Source organism: Ophidiomyces ophidiicola (assembly GCF_022830035.1).
Source record: "Ophidiomyces ophidiicola strain CBS 122913 chromosome Unknown scaffold_2, whole genome shotgun sequence".
In the NCBI taxonomy this organism is placed as follows: domain Eukaryota; kingdom Fungi; phylum Ascomycota; class Eurotiomycetes; order Onygenales; family Onygenaceae; genus Ophidiomyces; species Ophidiomyces ophidiicola.
The window spans coordinates 672,101-686,415 of NW_026054642.1; the positions used below are offsets into that span (position 1 = coordinate 672,101).

The 14,315-nt window shown below is 52.5% G+C and overlaps 3 protein-coding genes across 3 annotated transcripts; all 3 read right to left on the reverse strand.

Moving 5' to 3' along the window:
* Positions 1 to 319: 319 nt before the first annotated feature.
* Positions 320 to 3,790, reverse strand: STE23 (metalloprotease; the record flags this gene model as incomplete). The annotated part of the gene is made up of 2 exons (XM_049249935.1): positions 320 to 3,472; positions 3,536 to 3,790. The coding sequence occupies 2 exons, from the start codon at positions 3,788 to 3,790 to the stop codon at positions 320 to 322; spliced, it is 3,408 nt and encodes a 1,135-aa protein (XP_049111095.1).
* A 1,728-nt stretch (positions 3,791 to 5,518) lies between these two features.
* On the reverse strand, positions 5,519 to 7,398 carry LOZ57_000839 (uncharacterized protein; the record flags this gene model as incomplete). Its single annotated transcript, XM_049249936.1, has 8 exons — positions 5,519 to 5,642; positions 5,710 to 6,171; positions 6,235 to 6,452; positions 6,503 to 6,648; positions 6,716 to 6,833; positions 6,893 to 7,021; positions 7,076 to 7,115; positions 7,175 to 7,398. The coding sequence occupies 8 exons, from the start codon at positions 7,396 to 7,398 to the stop codon at positions 5,519 to 5,521; spliced, it is 1,461 nt and encodes a 486-aa protein (XP_049111096.1).
* Positions 7,399 to 12,025: 4,627 nt separating this feature from the next.
* Positions 12,026 to 13,721, reverse strand: LOZ57_000840 (uncharacterized protein; the record flags this gene model as incomplete). Its single annotated transcript, XM_049249937.1, has 2 exons — positions 12,026 to 12,325; positions 12,441 to 13,721. The coding sequence occupies 2 exons, from the start codon at positions 13,719 to 13,721 to the stop codon at positions 12,026 to 12,028; spliced, it is 1,581 nt and encodes a 526-aa protein (XP_049111097.1).
* Between the last annotated feature and the right edge of the window lie 594 nt (positions 13,722 to 14,315).

A 14,315-nucleotide genomic window follows, 5' to 3' on the forward strand; every position in this document is an offset into this window, starting at 1 on the left:
TATCAAGTGTGAAGCTCCAAGTTCAATGTTGGAGCTGGCTGAGTCATCCGTCTCTTCACCCACGTGATATGAGTGTTTTACATAAGCAGCCCCTTTCAACCAGGGTTCCCATGAAGCTTGCAATGTTTTGTCGCAAAGTGATTGCATTTGTATTCCGTGTCTATTTACTATACAGCAGAAACACCTAAAACAAGCAGCCTGGGCTAGGAACCCGAAAAATGAAATGTTAAATCAAATGCTAAGGGAATATGAAGTAGCAACGAACAAAAAAAAAAAAAAGGGGGGGGGACAAGATGCAAGGGTCTAACGATGGATGCATTCAAAGTTTCGGTTCAAAATCTTCATACTCGCTCAAATCAACGATGGGCGAAGCGGCTGGGCTAACAGATAGGCGAGCTTTGAACTCCGGAATGCTAGTGATATAGACGGGCTTCTTGGATTCTCCGCCATTGATGCCGTTGACACCATTAGCTGGAGCGGCCTTCGGGTCACCTTCACCGTTAGTTAGGGTTGCGTTAGCGTTATCACCGGAGAATAAGCCCTCGAGGACCTGGGTACCGCGTTCAATAAGAGACAAAACTTGCTCCTCGACCAAACCCATCTCCGTTGTCAAGAAGCTTTTCATAGTCTCTGTGATAGTGCCAATATTCTCTTTTGAAATAGTCACGCTTTCAAAAGCCAGTTTCATTTTTTCGGTTTCAACGTCAATACCAGCTGATTTCAAAAATTTGTTGATTCCCTCAATAACAGCATCTTTCTGTGGTACCGGTGAAACAGACTCAGCCGTTGCCTGTGCTTTCATATGAACAGCAAGCTTTGCTCGTGAATGAGATTCAGGGTCAATAAACTCCCGATAGAATTCAATAATGTCGGCCTTTGTGAGGGGTTTGACGGCTTCGGCATCGGTCTCATGCTGCAAGAAGTCGTAATATTCAGATCCTATATGGGCCCAATACCGACCAATCTCAGAAGAGAGATTCTTGAGTTTCTCAAGTCTCTTGTTGATAACACTGCGCTTATGTGCTTCGAACACACTATCGGTCATGCTTTCGAGGGTCGCGGCAAATCTAGATAGGAAAGCGTCGATACGAGTCTCAAGGTAGTCACAATCCCGTTCACTCTGAATAATCACACGGTAGCCAAGAGTAGTGGCAGAGAAGCGAGAGCCACTCCAAACAACATACCCTAACTGTTCCTTTGTGCGAAGTTGGTCAAAAGCCGGCTCACTAGCCATTTGGGCAAAAAGCTGGATTTTGGCACGCAACGTGGGATCGGTTAAGTCTCCGACAAAGAGGTAATATTCAATGCAATGGTTCACATTGGCTGGATCCTTTAATGTATGTTCATAGATATAATTGCTTCCAGGTGGAATGATCAGGTTTCGTCGAACATGCCATTGGGAGCGGGGCAACGGACGGGCCTTGAACGTAGACTCGACAAGGTCTGTAAGCTGAAGTGCGTCTTCCTTGTAGATATTTCCGTGAGCCAAAACTTCGACGTGGTTCTGGCGCAAGATTTGAGGGAAGAAAGCGGCAACGTCTTCAGCTTCGATATGCTCCAGTTCATCTGCAAGTTGCTGGTTGATGAACGCTTTTTCCGCCGTTAAAAGTCGAGTGTAGCTTCCAACTTGATAGTACGGCAATTGGTATTCAGCGTTCCGGAACCCTCTAGCCAATCGCTCTTTAATAATCTTGAAACGCTCAGGTCGAACTTCAAGATCTCTCATGCTGTGTAAAACTTTTTCAAGGAGAACGGACATTTTATCATTGTAGCCAGCGATTGAAACATCAAGGCCGAAAACACTTGGGGTCAGGTCATAATCCAAACCAGCTAGTTCTGCATCGTAGGAATATTCCGTTAGAGCATCTCTAACCAATTCACAATAAAGTCTAGTTTTAACATTATTTCCTGGAGTTGCGTATACGAGTGGGTTTCGCATTGTGATTTCCACCGCAGCTTTGGGCACCCAAAACGTATCGTCCTTTTTAAACCATGTTCGGACGCGGTCATCATTTCGAATCAGGCTGGGGACTTGGGTTGGCTTTTCCACTTCCTTTTTCTCCACATCCAATCTAGTAGGCACGAATTCGTTTCGGTGAGGCAAATGTAATTCAGAAACATTGCCTGTAGAGGGCGATTCAAGCATTGAACGGATTTCAGAGAGTACATTATCAGAAATCGGCTCAACCTTGTATTCAGTGCCGTACCACTTTTCTTTTCGATCCCAATCACCAGGATACTTCTGGGATATTAACTCAATATTGAAGTTGTCTGCATTGAGGTAAGTTAACCCCTTTGTGATGAGTTCAGGCTCAAATTTTCGAAGCAAAGAACTGCTAATTAGCCATTCTCGAGGATATGGCCTCTGCATAACGCTACTAAGGCTGCTTGTAAATCGGCTAGCAGGCGACTTCTGTTTGAATCGGAAGTCAACCTCAGAAAGATTCTTCATCTCCTCGAAAATCCACTCTTCCGGGGCGTTTTCCTTAACCAGAGAGATATACTGAAAGATAACCTTGACTACATCTTCGTAATGATGCAGGCCGTCCTCTGTCAGGCGGACGGAGATATTAAAGAACGAAGAGCCTGGGCAAACGGGAATAGGGCCCGCGGATAACTCAGTTGCCCAGCCCTTAGCTTTAATATGAGCAAGGATACTGCCTGGACCCTCGTGTCCGATCAAATGGCTAATATATCTGCTGGGTTGAGAATCGTACATGAACTCTTCATCTTGGTAGACAAAAAATATGTCCAGAGATCGCATATCCATAACAGGTTTGGCATAGATGATTTTCCGCATATCATCTGGTGCGAATGGCTGCACATCATCCCAGCGGTTTTGAGAAAGCTCTTTATTCTTGACATCGGAAAAGAGGTGAATCACCCAACGTTCTAGTTGATCCAATGACTCCCTTCCTAGCACCACGAGTTTCATGCGGTTCGACGAATAATGTTTTGTATGGAAATCAATGAATTCCTGCCGTACATCCAATCCACGTTTCTGGGGCTCTTCCAAAAGGGTTTGCAAATTACCCGTGGAGAAATGGTGGTAAGGATGGTTGGGATTGGAAAGAGACTTGTTCAATTGCGAGAGCCTCCAAGGGTCACTTTGGAGATTCTTTTTGTTTTCCGAGTCAACAGCACGGAGTTCACGCTCCAAAGTTGAAGGAAGAAAAAGAGGGCAGATGAAGAACTGAGCAAATCGGTCCAAAGCACCAAAGAGCGGAGATTCAGGGCTGTTGGTGGTGGAAGCGCTCTCCTCGACTGTGCTAGATCTCCTATCGACCAGGGGGCCAAGAGGAGCGGGGGTTTCCGATGGAGTCGGTACCACGGCGGGTTCGGCATCCACTGGATGCGAGTGAGCTGTAGCAGCTACCTCAAAGTAATAGTTTGTCTCGGTGGCGGCCGTGTAGGCATTCGAATGACCAGAATGGGCTGCAAGGTACTGATTATAGTCATTTTCTCCAGGGTACTGTTCACACAGGATTGCGTATTAGCCTATCACTCCTGGAAAATGAGGTTGCGGGAAAAATACCTTTTCGGTTCCCATGAACAGCAGATGCTCGACAGCATGGGCCATACCCGGCATATCGTCAGCATCGGAAAAATTGCCAACATTGACATTGACAGAAGCACTAGCTTTGTCCGTGTTGGGGTCGTGAACGAGCAGTGCCTCGAGCTTGTTGGCCAGCTTAATAACTCGATAGGACCGGTCGTCGACGACCGGCTTCTCGACATTGTCGGCCACGCGTTCGACGAGCGTCATGGCTTCTAAGTCCTGCAGCGACATGGACGAAGAGAGAGAGGAGGCAGCAGCAGCAGCAGCGGGAGAGGGAAGAGATGCCATGGAGCGCCTTGGGGGCAAGACAGCGGAGCGGCAAGGCAGCAGCCAAAGTGGAGCCGGCCGCAGGGAAGGACGAGATCGCGCGAGGGAGTGGAAAGGCGGCCAAACAACCTTGTTCGGGCCACACAGCAGCAGCGAACGACAGCGGGCGGGTGACCAGAGAGCGCCGGCTGGGGACCTTGGAGGCATGCAAGGGAAGGGAGCGGACGGGCAGGCGAGGCGACGGGGCGGGCGGCCGCAGCAGGGAAGGCAACGCCGGTTTATATGGCGCAAGGCCTCTGAGTAATCGGGCGCGGGAGCGGCGGAGGTGGTTGTGGTGGTGGCGGGAACCCGAGCCGGTGGTGAAGACGACGATTTTTCAGAAGTAATTCGAGGTTACTTTGTGTCAACCCGGGCCAAGCCACAAGCCTCACCAACGGGAGAGCAGGGGGGGGCGCAGTCAGAGACGATCCCGAGCCTGGGTCAGCGTTTCAAGCCCACGCAGCGTGCAAGTCGGTCGACGACGACGAACAGCAGCGTTGAGGACGCGCAACGAGAGAGGTCAGGGCGGAGGAGGCATAAGCGACGAGGTGGAGGCCGGGCGTGACGAGGCCCGAGCGAAAGGGGAGGAGTTACCCGGGTGTGACTTGGCAGCTGAGTGAGCGTGCGCGCACAGCGCCGGTACCCTCTAAGTACCGTTGGCCGCGGGCGGTGATTGGCCCGATTGCCGCTCAAGCGTTCGATTAGGCAGGCGGTAGCGGGCGCTTGGCAGGGGAGGGTAGTTTTGCCACCGCTAGCGAGCGCTGATTGGCCCGAAAAAGCTTGTGCCGCCATGCCTGAAGCGGTAAGGTGCCAACGCGCGGAGGCCAGCCGTCGATCATTCAACGCCAGGCCAGCCATCATCGCAACAAGAACAGCCTCGTGGAGGGGGGACGGTGAGTGCTCCCTGCTCGTATTCGGGCGTGGATGGGTGCTGGCCAGGCTCGCCATTGGTCTGCACGCCAACAGGGTATTTCAACCCCGCACTGCCACCAATGCCCAACTGGCCGGCCATTCCAGGCCTCACAATTTGGCCCAGCAACCTAGGTAGGGAACAAACCTCCCTTCATTACGATTAACTATAGGCGGGGGGTTAGTCCGATTTTTTATCTGGTTCTCACCTTCATTTAAAACTTTGATACACTGATTGCACCCGGAACCTTCGAAAAAGAGCCTTTTTCATCCGGGAGAGCCTAACCCATAGAAGCTTTTTTGTACATGCATGTACCTGCAAGTAGACCTTCCCCCGCACTTCTACTATATTCTGACACCTCGACGTTGCACACTATTGGAGCACAGAGTGGTGACTGGCCCTTTAAAACCTCTGATATGATCGATACCTACCAGGAACCCTAGACTGCAGTGTCATGGGTCTTCATTTTTTTGAAACCTGATGCGCCATCTGCGGCTTCTTCCATCTCTCCACCCGCCTGGCTACTAGCGCAGGCCGCTTGCGACCCATATTATCAATTGCTAGTCCCCGGAGCACACACTTGCAAGGGCCGAACCAGGACAAAAAGACCATAAAAAAATTCATTCAGTCATATATCTCTCCAAGAGAATATTATTACGTATACTGCGCCCCATAAACCCCACCACTCTTTATAATCACCGAGACATCTATATGCATGCATCTCTAAAACTTGAGCGACCATTTCAAATGGTGTAACGGAATTCAGGGGAACGCTCGATAACCATCTCTCCACGGTCCGCCTTGCGGTTGCATCTCCAGAAATACAAGCTCATAACTGTGAGAACCACGAGGATGATGAGTTGGGACCTAAAAGGCATTTTCCATTATTAGTCACGCGGAAGTTACTGGGATGACGAGAAGGAGTGCAACTTACGTGATGGCAGCCCAAATGCCAGGGTAATACTTGGGCGCATCTTGCGACCGGAACACCAAACTGCCAGCAATACCTCCCACACCTCCCATTCCGACCAATGTTGCACTGGACAAAGCCCGGGTCCATTGTCCTCGAATGTTATTGGCCTGGTATGCCATCGATGCCGGGATGTTGGCATTGGCTCCCGCAGTAACGAGGAAGACGCCTGCGTAACGAAGGGCGTTGCCCTTTCCGAATCCCATCATCGGCAGACCGATAAGCGTAATAATGACGTTGAAAGCGATGACTGGTGCTCGAATCCTGTATTTATCTCCAACCCAGGATGTGGCGAACATGAGAATGGCCGCAAAGCCGTACGGAGGTGCGACCAGGCACTGAGATTCTCCAACGCCAAAACCCATGCCTTGGGCGAGAATGATGGGCAGGAAGTATGCAATGGCATAAGTCACGGTAGTAAGGCAACTGTAAAATTTTCTAGTAAGTATATATGAAATCACGTTGAAAACCAATGAATTCGAAACATACAAGAAAATCAGGGCAAACCCCCAGATTTTTAAGTCCAAAGCAGGCGTAAGGAACTTCTTGAGAGAGAAGGCCTCAGCATCGGCATCTCCTCGATCCTTGTTAATTCGCCGAATAATGAATGCGCGCTCATTGGCGCTGAGGAAACCCCATGCCTTATCGGCTTTATCCGGGAAATCAACAATGAAGATATAGCAAATAATTGCAACCGCAATGGAAATCTAGAAATGTTAGTTAAAGGCAAGGAGCGATCTCGCCTTGCGTCACTTACAACTCCCTCCATAATGAAAATCCATCTCCAGCCGCCCAGTCCATGCATGCCGTTCATTTGACTAAGACCAAAAGCGAGAATGCCAGACAAGGAACCGGCAACGGCGCCAATAAAGTAAAAAAGGGAGTATCGCTTTTGTACCTCAACTGTTTTCACTTGTCAGATCGTGCATGGATGATATATAATCATGATAAAAGGGATCTCCAGGCTTACATCGTGAATACCAGCAGGAAAGGAGAAATACAGCTCCTGGGAAAAAACCAGCTTCGAGAACACCAAGTAGAGCTCTCAGACCAGCCATTGCGTGCCAATCTTTCGCAAAACCAAAACCCTGGAGCATACGGTTAGCACACGCAGGATTCGTGTATAGACATGTGGCGGGTGACTCACGATTAAACAAAAGCCCCATGAGGCAACAATTAGCGAAATGAAGATACGGGGGCCAATCTTTCTTATGAGGACGGTCGCAAAAGGCTGGAAAACGATATAAGTGATGAAAAAGACCAGGACGATTATCGACTGTATATGCATATTAGCAATTGACTCTTACATCCATCACAACGTCATCCTTACATATCGGAAGCCCACGTTCAAGGCCAATTCTTTATTCATTCTAGGTAGAGCATTAGACGCTGTGCTTTCGTTCTCGTTCCAAAGAGAATTTGCGCTTACCCAGCAATAGCTGCCATGGAAGTATTCGTCCTGTCCATCAAACTGACGCAATAACCCAGCCCACATGTAGTCACCAGTCGCTTATCCACACGGTGGATAATTTTCCGTTGCTCCTTGTATGTGAATTCCTCATCAACATCGACATCATCTGAATACTTGCTGCTCGGGATGGCATCGACATGCTCGACGCCATCACGGGAGACTTTCTCTTCGTCTCGCGACATCCTGCTTGCTGGGGACGTGCACTTCGGGTGGTGGGCGGGTGGAGCTTAGGGAGGAGTGTAAATAAAGCCTGCGCTGGGCTTACTCGAAGGTGCAGGGACAACGATTATATATAGACGGATCCCTAGATATCAGCAAAATAGTCACTACTGTGTTCTGTCAACTCGCCTCCCCACCGGCCCCCCGCATATTGGGTTCTGTTTCCACAAATGTATGGGGACGGGGAAATGTTGAAGGGCAAATACTCAATTGGGAATGGATTCAACCATGTGGAACCGCTGGGCTGTAAATTAGCATCAAAAACTTTAGGCAGGGTCAATGCGAATGCAGCAAAAAAGGGCGGGCCAAGCCAACCCTATGGCTCAAGAGCGAATCACAGAAATATGAGCTCGTTCGAGACCCAGGGCAAGTAACCGCGAAAAGCTTGCGTCGTTGAGCAATTAGCCGGGGAGCAATGACCACAAGCCTCGGTTGGCCTAGTAGAATAGCCGTCTGGTACCCGAGAGGGCGGATTTCGAATAATAATGGTTGAATGTGGCCAGTTTCCGCCACATCTCCGGGAAAAGGCCCACAGGGCAGCCGGCACCCCAGGATTCGTGCAGGAAGGAATGTGGGCAGCAAATCGCACCTTGCACTGGGCCTGGAGTCAGTACGGAGTAGATGTCGTCTTAACGAACAAATTCCAGTCGCATCACCACCGCTCAACCGGTGGGGAGACTCTGAGAAGGCTTCGTTACTTACGAGGGCATAGCAATAAGCTCAGATGATCGGCATCATAGACTGCCGTGTTTGAGAGCCGACTAGAAGAATTGAAGCCTCAGCTAAGCAGTCTTGAGGTGTTGGTTCCAAGGATTGCATTGTCGGCTACCGAATAGAGTTCACCCGTTGACCTTAAAGCTGGCACACCCTATTCGACATACCCCGCGATAGGCCAAAACGAATGAACAAATTCGGCTAGACTTACATTGCTGAGCCCATTTCAAGCGTTTTTGCGGCAGGATGCGCATCATTCAGGCTTCTGGGCGCTCGCCAATTCAGTAGTCACTCTGCCTTAAAGCCATCAAGCTCTGACCGCGCTTGACATCGTGACTGTGGCTTTCGACCACTTAGTAGGAGTTGACTTTCGGAAGATGCCCGTTATGCCCCAGGGACGTGGACTTTCTATTTAGGAAATTCCAATTGGACGCTCGTACCCAGATTCGCTTCTCCCGAGTTTCAAGGGCAGGGCGGAGCCTTTGCAATGCTTGCCTATAGATTGGTGCAGCCATAGACAAAGCCGCTGATGGCATGACATCGCATCTGGCCAGAAAGAACAGTATTATTCTCAAAAGGACTGGACCAGTTTCACGAACCCACTCCAAGGTCAAAGGATGTCGATGTCAATGCTCCAGCCTCCATCGTTATTATTATCATCCCACTTCGAAAGTGCCAAATAATCTGCTCCTTTGGGAGAGGGAACGAACAGATCCCCATAGCTCCTTCCACTAGGATGGTGCAATCCGCATGTCTCAGAACTGACGAGCGGCTAAAACAGAGAGTAGTAGTGAGTAACAGAAGTACGGGGTACCGGTCGAGTTACCCCAGATTCAACGTGACCAAGTCTGGGGGGGAAATCAATTCTTCAAGTTCCGATCATGGAGGGCGTGGTGGCAACGCACAGCTCGAATCATGTCCGGCGTTCGGAGGGATCGGTGGCGCTGAGACGGAGAAAAGAAAACCTTGGGGCGCGAGGTGGAAATAAGCGCGGTGCTAGAGCCCCCGGAGCTTGGCGCTCCGTGTGTGGGGGGAGGCGACAAGCCAATCAGCGCGCGCGAGTCGCCTGATCAAAGGGCGAAACAAGCAGACACTCCACGTGCTGGGGGAATCCACCCGCAACCCAACCGGCATCGCGCGGCGCCGCCGTTCTCGGCCAGCGACGGCTCTCATTGCTCAGGCGGATTTGGCTGACCGGAAGGAGGCGCGAGAAAGAAAAAAAAAGGGGGAGCGTGTGTGTGTGGGTTATTGGGGTTTGGACCCCGGGGGACCTTCCTTGTCGAGATTAGTTCTTGGGTGGTCTCAATCAGAATTTTAGCCTGTTGTAGTCAACTGAGCTAGAGAGCTGCGCACGCACGAAAACGTGACGTGAGTCAGGACATATGCAATATCGGCGTTTGCCTCTCTATCTCATACCGTTCATGTTGAACTGCTTTGGGACAGTAAGAGCGATACCTACACTAGACGCTCTTCCGGGCAGTCTCAGTGCTAACTACCGGTCTCGATACTCACCACACGCTCAGCCGCAAGACCTAGAAGTCATGATTATCACCCCAGCCTCCCCCATACTTTGATACCACCACTAGCTTCTGGCTCATTTACGGGAGCCCCAGAACTCAAAAACCACGGCCTAGATATCCAGACCGCTACTCTCTTGAAGAGTAGTAGTAAAACGGCCATCTACAAACGTTTCCGCGGAAGCGCTTCGGCCACTCCTTGTTCTTAGAGCCATAATAATCGTCCTTGAGCCTTTTCTAGTTCAGGTATCAAGTTGTCTTATACCCTTACCAGCAAAAAGAAGAACAAGCTGGCCCCAGCCTCCCGCCCCACTACTTGCTTGCTGTGTGAAATTAAACGAACCTGGCCGCAAGCCGCGCGCTGGTGGAACCCCCGTTCCCTGTGTCTGCTAATTGGCAAGCAGCAATTCTCCAAACTTGTCGATGTACTCCGTACAACAACACTTTGTTCACCACCCGTTGAATGCCAGTAGCCCTTGCCGCCCGTAAAATCGGCGGCGCCTGGGCTATCAAACTCGAAACACTCGTCCCACAATGCCGGGACGATGTACTCTGGCATCGAGGCTGCTGAACGAAAACTATATTCCCCCCGCCCGCCGGAGTGCCCGTAAAAATCTTCCCCCAACTTCTTGTTGTTGGGCTTATATGACACCCGCTGTTCCAGACCGACCGCGAAAACAACCGCCCGCCGGAGCTCCTCCGATTTCTGGGGAGATTCGTGGCTGCATGCCTCGGCATCGAGGCAGTCATACTCTATACTTCTCGGCTCACGTCTCTGCTCTCTCCTCCCTTTATATCCTTCCTTTGGGTGGTGCAATAATTAATATAGAGCGTACCACCTCCCGAGTACTCCCATCCTTACTCAACTCTCCCATCCAGCACACACATACATACATACCCTCTTCCTTCATTCCCCCTCTTCATCAAAAAGCAGAGCCTCATCCCATCCTCCCACGAGCGCGCACTTACACACACACCCTCAAACACCACCCAACCACCCCCATCACACACATCCCACCCAAACAGCCCCCTCCCCTCCGCAGCCGCTCTACACGCTTATACACGCGTCTAAACCCGCCGATCATGCGCCAAGCAACCCTCCCCTCCTCTTCCGGCCGTTACACCGCACCCGAGTCCTCGGGCCCTAGTTACTTAGGCGGGCGTTCGCGCGACGGATGCATATCAGAAAACAAGGCTGCGCGCGCGGGGCAATGACCCGGGGGACGGATGCGGGGGGGGGTGCAGACAAAGAATACTAATGGGCTTGCATTTGCATATGCATATGCAGAGGTAGGTGACTAGGTAGGGAGTGGCTGACAGCTTCAAGGGCTCGTCGGGGGGATCTGATATTGACTGACTAAGCACCGGCGTTGCCGGTGTCCTTCTACAGACAAGATATTTTCATAACTAAAATTAAGCAAGTCCCAAGCTCTCACGCGCACGACTGTTGGTTTCTTCCCTCGCATGGTGGTGGTGGTGGTGGCGTGGAAGTTGATCCATAAACTCTACAAGCCAATCAACTAACTAACCCAACAGACGAGACTGACTGGCATAACTAGCCAACTACATATTATATTATACCTGGATAAAAACAAAATGATCCGGCGAAACGAATCTCGATATAAAACCGGGAACAATACATTATGACACTCGCGCAACACCTTGTAATAATAATGACCAAGTTCTTTAAAAAAGAAAATTTTCATCGCGAATGGCCTGATGGGCTGGACCCCCCCCCCCCCCCCCCCCGCTCCGACCCTGCCTAGACGTGCGGGGGGGGGTTGGAATACCTGTTTAGGAAAGGGCTCGGAAATGGCCGACCAGAAACACGCGGGCAGCTAAAATAGCGCGGCGGCGGCGCGGCGGCGGCGGCGGGAAGGGTTTTGTTTGGGTCATTTGATCGGGCCAGGCCCAAAAAGGGCTTGACCTGCCCGCGTGACCTCGAGCTGTGTTTGGCCGTAACCTCAGAAACAGGTTCGCGAGTGGTGGCGAACATCGCTCTGGGGGTGAATCGGACGCAGAGCACGCAAGACGTTGTCAAAGAGTTGCTCACTCAATGGAACATATTAACAATAATACTAAGATAATATATATATGTATGCTCTTTTATCAGATATTACCCATTCCTCCATATATATATATAATACTTCATATAAAATCATTCAACCGTAAAAAGACATTCGAACATTGCTCAAACCCTTTCATCCCACAAAGTCACCCATGCATTAATTAATGGCAAAGGAAAACGAAGGAGACAAAAAACTCCATAACCCCTCTGCTGAAAAATAACTTCGGCTGTGATGGAGGTATATACTATACTGGCTTTAGTTTCGGGGCAAAAAAAAAAAAAAAAATTAAATTAAGCATTATCGGGGCCGGAGACGGAAGTGGTCGTGGTCACGCCCTCGAGAGCGCCCTTTTCGGTCATGCCCATGTCCGCCGCGAAGGTCGAATGTGGCTTCCACTTGGCCGAGGTGCGCGGCGTGGTCTCCTCGAGCATCTTGTCGACCTGCTCCAGGGTGAGACCCTTGGTCTCAGGCACCAGGAGGTAGGCGTAGAGGAAGCAGAGCACGCAGAGCGAGCCCCAGAGGAAGAACACCTTGGGGCCGAGATTGGCCTTGTCGGAATACACGAGGTAGGGAGTGATGACGGCGATGATCTGGCGAAAAGGGAGAAGTTAGCTTCTTTTTTTTTTTTTCTTCGGGTTTAGAGTTTGGGGGAAGACGGGAACTTACGCAGTTCCAGAGCCAATTAGAAGCGGTGGCCAGACCGACACCGCGGGCACGAATGGGGAGAGGGTAGATTTCACCAATGACGACCCAGGCGCCAGGACCCCAGGTGCTGGCGAAGAAGAAGATGTAGATACAGATGAAGGCGATCATGGCCTTGACGGCCTCGGGGCGGTCGCCGACGGTGACGCCCATGATGGCGACAATGAACTCGCAGATGAACATGCCGCAGGCGCCCCAGATGAGCAAGGGGCGGCGGCCGATGCGCTCGATGGCCCAGAAGGAAACCGGGGTGGAGCAGACGTTGACGAGGGTGGTGATGAGGCCGATGAGGAAGGGATCGTCGATGGTGCCGAGGGACTGGAAGAAGGTGGTGCCGAAGTAGAAGATGAAGTTGACGCCGGTCCACTGCTGCATCATCTGCAGGGAGATGCCGAGGATGGTGCGACGCAGGTTGCTGGCCGGGTTGGTCAGCGAGCCGCGGAAGCAGTTGAGCCAGGAGGAAAAGTAGCTGTGGTGCGGCACGACCTGCAGCTCGTACTCGTGGTTGGCGATGATCTCGGCGAGCTCCTGCTGGATGTACTCGGAGTCGACGGACTGGCCGCGGAGGGAGGCGAGGGCGGACTTGGCGCGGTCGAAGTTGTTCTTCTTGACGAAGTAGCGGGGCGACTCGGGCAGCAGGAAGAGGCCGATGGCGAGGATGAGGGCCCAGAGCATCTGCAGGGCGATGGGGATGCGGTAGGAGCCGGAGTCGGTGCGGTTCTGGGTGCCGTAGTTGACGCACGAGGCGAGCAGCAGGCCGACGGTGATGCAGAACTGGTAGCCGGAGACGATGGCGCCGCGCACCTTGCGGGGCGCGATCTCGGACATGTACAGGATGATGATGGCGGAGACGAAGCCGACACCGAAGCCGGCGACGAGGCGGCCGGCGACGAGCAGGCCGAGCGAGGCGGAGGCGGTCTGCAGGCACACGCCGACGATGAAGACGGCGCAGCCGGCGATGATGGTGGTGCGACGGCCGAAGAAGTCGGCGAGGTCGCCGGCGATGATGGCGCCAAAGAAGGTGCCGGCCGACAGGATGGAGGTGATGAGCGACTTCTGCGAGGCGGGCAGGGCGAAGGCGTTGGCCTTGAGCTGGGCGGGGGTGAAGTCGGCCTTGCGCAGGTCGGTGAACTCCTCGATGAAGTAGTCCATGCCCATGACGCCGTTGATGTAGCCGGAGTCGTAGCCGAAGAAGATACCACCGAAGGCGGCGAAGGCGCACATGAGGTAGGCCTTCAGGGTGACGGGGGCCTCGACGCGCGAGACATCAGCAGTTCCGGCCATGGTGTTCCGCACGCCAGGGGAGGGGAGGACGGAGTATGGGAGGGTGCTCTAGATGGGAGAGAAGGCAGGGAGGAAAGGGAGGAAAGGAAGAGCAGAACAGCGCGCGGGGGCGATCGGCGGGGGCGGGCGGGCTTTTTATATACACGCGCGCGGCCGTTGGCTGGCGCTGGAAGCAGTTAGCGCGGGCGGCGGCGGCGGCGGCGGCGGCGGGCGAAAGAGGCAACAGCGAGTCCCCGGGCAGGCAGGCAGGCAGGCAGGGCCAGCGCGCGGCGGAAGGCGCGGCGGCGAGCGGGGGAGGCGACCATCGTGGGCGGTTAGTTAGTTAGCTGGGTAGTTAACTAGCTGGGTAGTAGTAGTAGTTGTAGCTGGCAGCCCTCCTCTCTCTCTGTGTCTGTCTCTCTTCCTCCCTCCCTCCCTCCCTCCCTCCTCCCCCGTCGCTGCAGAGGCCGAAATGCCGCCGAAGGATCAGCACATGCGCCAACCGCCCGCGAAGTTTCTGCAGCTCATGCGGGCCCAGCTAGTCAGTTAACTAGCGAACTAACTAACTATGTAACTAACTTGCGCGGTGGCGGGCGGGCTTCCAGGCTAGAAGCT